Genomic DNA, 8,513 nt, shown 5'->3' with positions numbered 1-8,513 from the left:
GCTCATTGGTGAGATTCCGGTTTCCGACATAAATCGCATCATATCCGGTTTGACATCTGGCGGGAGTGCTTCACATGGTAGTTGTTGAACAGATTGTTTACAGTCTTTAACAACTTGTTTTTACAGCCAGCGCTGGTAAAAAAAAAACATGATGGCTACAAGCGGAAAAGACGCATGTGGATTAAACGGTGAGGAACCATCAGTGTCTTTGACCAGCAACAACGAAAAGTCACTTGTCAACGGAGCAACAACGGAGGCATCGGCTCTCTCAAAGCCGCAGAACGGAGGAGGAACCGGGGCAGAGAGGTTCGCCTTCAGCCCCGAGCCCACCATCGAGGACATTAGGCGGATGCAGGCGCAGTTTACGGACGAGAGGGACTGGAATCAGTTCCACCAGCCCCGCAACCTGCTGCTGGCGATGGTCGGGGAGGTGGGCGAGGTATCGGAGCTCTTCCAGTGGCGGGGAGAGGTGGCCGAGGGCCTGCCGGACTGGACCGAGGCCGAGCGAGAGCATCTGGCCCAGGAGCTCAGCGACGTGTTGATCTACCTGGTGGAGCTCGCCGAGAAGTGTAGAGTCAATCTACCCCAAGCAGTGCTTCGGAAAATGGCCCTTAATCGACTGAAATACCCCGCAAACAAAGTACATGGGTCGGCCAAAAAGTACACCGAGTACAAGGACTGAGTTTTGGAGGCACATGTCAATCAGGGGATTCATGTTGCAGAATAATTATGACCTACTACTGAACATTTTATTACATATGTATTCTGGTTTGACTTGTTACATGCCTATGCATCCCTCTTTTACTTGAGTGTGTTTTCTGTGATACAAATGGGTTAGCCTATGAGCCTATTGTTATATGTTCAGTCATTCACACACACACACATTTAGTAGGACATGCATTTGGGGAATACTGGCTTTTATTGAGTTTTACTTTTAAGCATTGTGTTTACTCCTAATCATTGATGTCCCTGTGTGAGTTTGAGGCAGTGATACTCAACAGATAATATGACTGTTGTGCAGTGTCTTTGGGGAGTATTTCGAAGAATGTATTTCTCACTCAACATGTTCTACATTTTCTCCAGTTTAGGAGTATGACGGATTGGATTGGATTAGAAAGTTGATGGAGATGAATGAAGCATGTGATTATTGTCCTGACCATCCCTGACAAAAGAGTAATTGTGAATCGTTTTTTGCGTTAATTGTTTTTTTGGTTTATCCTCCTTTTCCATCATTTGAATCAGCCCATCTTCTGTTGTGCTCACATCGCATGTCAAAGTAAAAGTGGCTTTCATTCATTCCTGTGTATTTCCCATTATTTTGTCATTCAGTAACCAGAAAACCAGTTAGTTGGTTGATAAAGGTAAACTCAACAGCTTAAATTATGGGTTTAAAGGATATACCTAATGCATTGAAGTAAAGCTGATTAAAGAGGTTTTAATGTTGTATGTATGCTTTCCATTGCATATTGTGAGGTATTTCTAAAAACTCATTGAACTTGTCTCTCTGTAATAATTCAACACACCTCACATGCACCTCAACAAATTAACCCATCTTCCATTTACAAGAATCAACATTACAAAGTGACCTGGTAATGATTACATTAGCATTAAGAGAACAATTACAGTTAACTTGGCATTAATTTACCTTTTTTCACAAACATGGCAACACGCTTACATTCAGGCCTAACTACCACAAGGAAGTGTGATTTACTTGGTGTGTTTGTGGTCTGACTTGACTGATATATTCAACTGGAATTTAACTGGCGAAATCTTTCAGCAAAGATTTGAGATGCAAAACATGTGTGTACAAGACAGGGGTGTAACACAGGGATAAAAACGTCTGTCTTATTTTTCCCTTTGATACTTTTCAAGAAACAAACATTTCCCTCAGCTGTATTTCCTGATAGTCACTCAGAAGCATGAGTCATCCACAGGCTGTAGAGGAGAAGAGTCATGCATCACTAAAGTGTTTCTCTGTGTGCAAGTTGAGCCTCGCTTCAAAGTAAACAGCTTTTAAATATGACACGGCATGCTGCATTAAGAATGAACAATTGTCCACTCCTTTGGTGTGTATCCAGAAACTCTGATATTTAAACTCTCCTCTTCTGGCACTGGAATGTGTAAATACATCATTTTGATTTTAGGCTTTTTGAAGTGAAGGTTATGGAAAAACAAGGGCTCTGTTTTTGCTTATTTTTTTTCAAATGAAGTAGAATATATTTGTTTTTCATGTTAAATCTTTAGCTCCTCAAGGTTTCCTTACACATTCTACACAGCTTGCTTTGCAGCAGAATAAGGAAGTACATTTTTTGCAGAATCCATCCAAAACACATGCCCCAGCTCACATGAGTTGTGTAGTGCACATTGAACATCATTGCAAAACAGTGTCTTAAATGGGAGAATGTGACACTTTGAAGAGGCTCTCTCAATATTCAGTGACTATGTGTTCCAGTCAGGTAGAAAACTGAAATGGCTGCTGTCCCAGGAGAGTAAAATGTAACAATTTTCAGTCTGCATCAGTGTTATTATTCCTGTTCTCTGAGAGTACATTTGGTACTTCAAGTTAGCCTGGAAAAGTTTTGAAAGAAACCCTTTCCTCTGAGAAATCATAATACATCATGTGGACTTCATGTACGCTCTAAGTCTTACTTATACAGAGTGGACGCATGGCTTGGATACCCTACAAATAAAGCAATGTTTTCTGAGAGTAAGAACCACCTAACAAATTTCATCGTAATTGTATGTTTTTATGGGCTGCTTTAGAGGACCTAGAACTGCAAAGTGCATCTCTAATAGATTTTCAAGGATGCATTTATTACTACATTTTCTTTGCTTTAAAGTGGGAAATAAAAGCACACCTGCTATCTTTAAGTGCAAGATTAACACTCACTGTGCTTTTATTTTAATTATCAACAATTCAAGACTTCATTGTTCTTAAAAACTGAAAGATCACAGGGGAGTTGTCATGTTTTTTTGCTTTGAGAAAGAAGTAAGAAGGCTCCCATGGTGCCAGTCATTGTCTGAAGACGTTGCTGAGGGCTCAATTACATTTTAGACTTTGATGGTTAAATCTCAGATGTTCTACTTTATAGTGGTCAACCCAGCAGATACCATCAGTCCTGCTGTTGCTTTTTGTGGGTTTCAAAAGGCTGTGGGACATCTAGTTTGTCCGAGCTCACACAGATAAGCTTTCAAAGAGACATTCACTTGAGTAAATGTATTTATTTTTTGTGTGTGAATAAGCTTCTGCTTTCTCTTTGTCTTTCTGGCCACTTCCTCCTCCTTTTCATATCTGATTCACACACACATTGATGCTCTTTTATCCTGTCATACAGACAGCAGTAGGAGCTGTCAGATCTCACACAGTGGGGTTACCCAACAGCAGGGGTTCACATCACATCCCTCACGTATACACACAGAAACACACACACAGAAACACACACTTATGGTTAGGCCTGATTTCTTCCCATTTGTGTAGGCTGTCAGGGACAAGGGCATATAAATACCCCAAACTGATCCATTCAGAACATCAACTTCTTGACAATGTGCTTCCTTTTCATAAACGTTACAGCTGAGCCAATATGGCAGTGTTTCAAGCAAAGCTCCCAGCCAAAAATTAAACATTTATACGAGTGTCCCTGTGGTTTGCAATTTAATCTTTATTATTCTCAAGGGTGAATTTGGTTACAGGCTAATGCGTTGCCATACAACACATTGCTGAAAACAAAAAACTCCCCTCATCTACATTTTTTACAATGCACACAATATTATGTAGAAGCTATAATGTAGAAACACAATTTGTATTGTGACTTGTAAATGTTTTGCACCAAGTAGGCCTTCTAATTGTGCAGCCCATTTCAGTAATATTTATATTCTATTATTGGATGAATACGAATCTGAAACTTCCAAGTAACTAAGCTGTCAAATAAATGTCAACCATGCATTTTAGTGGATTTGAAGTATAAAGTAGCAGGACCTGGAAATACTTTTGCACGGAAGCACTTGAGTTAATATAGTCTTGTAAATTATTGTCCACCACTACACAGTAACACACGACAGATACGCACAGGTTTATTTAAGCTAGTGACGTCTCTTTTAACCGCACTTATTTAAGCTACCTGTGCTAATTGAAAACTACTGCCATCTGCTGATTTGTGAACTGAAGTTGTTGAAAAAACGTCAACACACCTGTCAAAAAAAGTCAAGTAATGTTGCTTTCTCTTGGCGAAATTGAAGAAGAATATGTTTTCGTACAGTCGACTCCATTAGCTAGTTATTTTAGCTATGTCTCTTAGCAATACTTGCACTTCATGGCTAACATATTAGCCATCTTCCTATCATAGGGTATCACAACTCTTACTAAACATTCCCAAGGATTTGGTCTTAATGTGAAGATGTCTTCATCGCTGCTTCATCTCACCAATCTAAGGTAAGAGTTAGCTGCATGTTCTACCAACCTGAAGTATGTACTGTGTTAGCAGTATTTCCACTGTTGCTATTGACTGCTTGCTAGCTTGTTTTTCTATTGTTTGCATGTGCAATGCTTGCATTCATGCAAGTTGTGAATGTATTGCTTACAATTGCTCATCTTTTCTTCAATGTTGTCTTTGGGCACATTTATTTTGATGCTTTAATGCTGTTATCTTGCAATGCAAAGTGGTAAAATGCATTAGTTTCATTATTAGAGTGAATTGTTTCTACCGTTTCCCCCCCGGGTTGTTGGTGATGTTTTTGTGGAGTTGCTAATGTAAATTGCGGCTCAAGGAGAGCATTATACAGTACTTTATAATGGCTTTACAACGTGTAATGTATTGTTTAATGCCTTTAGAAATATAAACATTAGTGCACACATCCATTTCACATACTTTACTTAATGCTGTAAGGGAAACTCAACACGACTATTGTTGCAAAGCCTTAGTCATAGTCCCATTTTCTCCACAGACGTGTGACTTAATTATCCTTCATTCTATTATTCTTTGGTTTTCTATAAGAGCTGCCAGGCTCTTATTCCTAATTCATGGTGATCTGCTTTTTTACAACAGTTGAGATTGTTACTCTTTGTCTTTGCCATGTTGGCAGTGTTAAAATGAAACACTAAGTACATTTACTCAAGTTATTAATTACACATTTGAGGTGTTTGACTTGAGTATTTTAATGTAATGTAAACGTTATACCTATGCTGCATCCCTGAGGGAAATACAATTGTTTTTACACACTGGAAATCAGCAAAATGATCTCACAAATCACATAAACGTCTTTACTTGTATTCCAGAAAAAGTTGTGTACAAACCATGTTAGTGTCATAACTAAAATGTAGAGTAACAAATACAGGTAAGTAATCATACACACTAAAACAATTCCTTTAAAACAACATAACTAAGAAGAAGAACCCACACAGACAAAAAACATGTTTTTACTAGTGAGCATGCACAGTCCATCACAATTCTTCTTCATCAATTTAAAAAACAAAAACAAAGCAGGCCATACACGTTGACAACAACCTGAACATTAGTTTGGAAAACGACTGAAAAACTGTCATTTGCAAAAATTAAAGGTCCCATGTCATGCTTTTCCGGTTATTACCCGTCCCCATGTGTGTAATGAAGGTTTTTCTGCATGTAAACGGTCTGCAGAGTCAAAAACCCTCAAAGTACTCCCTGTAGGGAGTAAAACTCTAACACAGAAAAGACCTGTCTATGCTGCCTCAGAACGCCTCATTGGAGATTTCTCTTTTTCTTCCTGGGTACAGTGACGCGACCATACCCAAATGGACCCATTGGTTCAAATGGACCAATCCGTGGAGCTCCTCACACATACACACACTCTCTCGCAGCGGCGAAACTGTGGCACGCTTACACTGTAGGTGCGCCGTGTTTGGGGGTGCGGGTGCTAGTGGAGCCTCAGCCCCCTCAGCACCACCCCCTTCCCACATCCATTCGCGATGTCTCGCCGACCCCACGCAGCAAGCAGGAAATGAACCCAGCTCACACTGTCCACTCCTCGCAGTAGCGAGCCGCGCAACGTCCCGCCAACACAGCACCCAGACCCCACGTAGCATTCTCATCTGTTTGTCATTACTGGTGTCATTTTCTGGTTGCTAACGCCATGGTAACACATAATCACTGATGTTCCGCTGTAACGGTGGTGGACTCATCAGAACAGAGTGGGCGAGCTGACCAATCAGAGCACAGTGGGCTCATAGGGAGGGGGGGCAGGAGCTCCAACAAGCTGTTTAGGACAGAGTGAATACACATGCTATACAGAGATGCTGTATGAGAAACCAATGTGAGTTTGGAAAATTGCACAATATAAATCTATTCTAGGAGACCTCAACAATGGAATTATGATCAGTAGAAATGGCCATGACATGGGACCTTTTAAAGCAAAACATGAAAACATTGCTATAACAGGAAAGATGACCAAGATGAGCTAATGGGAGAAATACAATCTCTGAAACTACAAAACATTGAAAAGGACAACAAGATCACTTTTCTGGAGAATCGAGTGGCCGACCTCGAACAATACAATACACCAGGATGAACGATCTGATTATCAGCGGCCTGAAGACCAAACACCGGAGCTATGCCAGGGCGACAGCGGCCTCAGAGGACACCACTGCCGGGAGAGGGGGAGCCGACGCTCCGGAGGTGGACCGTGAGTCGCTGGAGCAACAGGTGCTTTGCTTTTTGGATAGCAAGGGCATATCTGTTGACGGTGGAGATATTGAGGCCTGTCATGCCCTGCGGAGCAAGAACACATCAGCCTCACCAGCAATAATAATCCGGTTCATCAACAGGAAAAAGAAATATGCACTCCTCAGACAAGGAAGGACACTAAAAGGGACCAATGTTTACATTAACGAACACCTTACGAAGAAGAACGCGGACATCGCAAGGAGAGCACGTGTTCTTAGGAAACAAAACAAGATTCAAGCAACATGGTCGACAAATTGTAATATTTTTATCAAACTAAATGGATCAACAGCAGAGATGGCGAAAGTGCTCATTATCCGGGAAAACACCGAGCTGGATCAGTTTGAGGAATGAATCATCAAAATCAACATAAGGTACCTGAAAAGCTACACACTGAAATGAACACACTAAGAACACCCATGATAAGCTTGGACACAAATCACTCACCTGCTGAATATGAAAAACTGGACTTGAAATGTTTCAAATACACGGAACATAGATCACAAGACATTGAAAAGGATATTGACCCTGAAAATAATTTCTACAATAACATCCATAACCAATGTGAATACTACACAGAAGATCAACTCAAAATAAATGGAATGATGGATGGATCAATATCAATATTACATTTTAATAGTAGAAGCCTCATTTCAAATGTATCAAAGATCAAACACTGTTTAAGGCAAATGGAGAAACAAGTTACAGCCCTAGCAATATCAGAGACCTGGCTTAGTGAGGAGCAAGCTGACATGGTTGAAATCGAGGGATACAACATGTTTTTTACTAACAGGACACATTCTAAAGGTGGGGGGGACTGCACTTTACATTAACAAAAGTTACAAAAGTAGATCTGTCAGTAATATGTCTTTCGCTGTAGACAACATTATGGAATGCATAACAGTAGAAATTGAAATGAAAACATCTAAAAACCTTCTGATAAGCTGCGTGTATAGAAAACCAGGATCATGTATTGACACATTTGAGAAAAAGCTAGCTGAACTGTATAACTACACAAGCAGCAAGAACATGCTCTTTGTATGTGGAGATTTTAACATTGATTTGCTGAACCCACAAGAACACAATGCAACTACAGAATGTAGTAATTCTATGTATAGCAACAGTTTATATCCTACAATCACACGACCAACCAGAATAACATCACACAGTGCTACACTCATTGACAACATATTCACAAATGTTATGGATAGGAAAGTAATAAGTGGAATATTAATCAATGACACAAGTGACCACCTGCCAGTCTTTGCAACAATACAGAACTGTACTAGGATCAAAAAAGACACCAGAAAAGTCACAATTACAAGACACAAAACACCAGAGTCTGTTCATTCTTTTAAAGAAGAATTATCTAAACAAGACTGGAACAAAGTGTATGTGCAAGATGCAAATGAAGCCTATGAATAATTTCTACATATTCTATCAGGGCTGTATGAAAAACATTGTCCTCGTGTAAAGAAAATAGTGAAACAAAAATATGCTGAAAAACCATGGATCACTAAGGGAATATTAAATGCATGTAAAACGAAAAATGAATTATATAAAGACTTCTTAAAGAATGGATCAGTAGAGGCTGAAAAAAAATACAAGTCATACAAAAACAAACTAACAAAGATAATACGATGTAGCAAAATGGATCATTACAACAAATTATTGGAGGATAACAAAAATAACATTAAAAATACATGGAATGTATTAAATACCATTATTAAAAAAGGAAATGGAAAGGCACAATACCCAAACAGTTTTCTGTCAAAAAACGATACAGTAATTTATGACATGACCTCAGTTGCTGAAGATTTC

General features: G+C 39.6%; 1 protein-coding gene across 1 annotated transcript; it reads left to right on the top strand.

Moving 5' to 3' along the window:
• The first annotated feature begins 30 nt into the window (after positions 1-30).
• On the top strand, positions 31-1,296 carry dctpp1 (dCTP pyrophosphatase 1). The gene has a single exon (XM_034092805.1). It carries the CDS (start codon positions 149-151, stop codon positions 680-682), a length of 534 nt encoding a protein of 177 aa, XP_033948696.1. The 5' UTR covers positions 31-148; the 3' UTR covers positions 683-1,296.
• Positions 1,297-8,513: the final 7,217 nt, after the last annotated feature.

Source organism: Pseudochaenichthys georgianus, chromosome 1 (assembly GCF_902827115.2).
Source record: "Pseudochaenichthys georgianus chromosome 1, fPseGeo1.2, whole genome shotgun sequence".
In the NCBI taxonomy this organism is placed as follows: domain Eukaryota; kingdom Metazoa; phylum Chordata; class Actinopteri; order Perciformes; family Channichthyidae; genus Pseudochaenichthys; species Pseudochaenichthys georgianus.
Note: the sequence above shows the minus strand (reverse complement) of the source record. Positions and strands in the feature narration are given on the sequence as shown.

What these genes read in the sequence shown, in the direction of transcription:
- dctpp1 (XM_034092805.1), top strand. Translation starts at nt 149, where the DNA reads ATGATGGCTACAAGCGGAAAAGACGCATGTGGATTAAACGGTGAGGAA.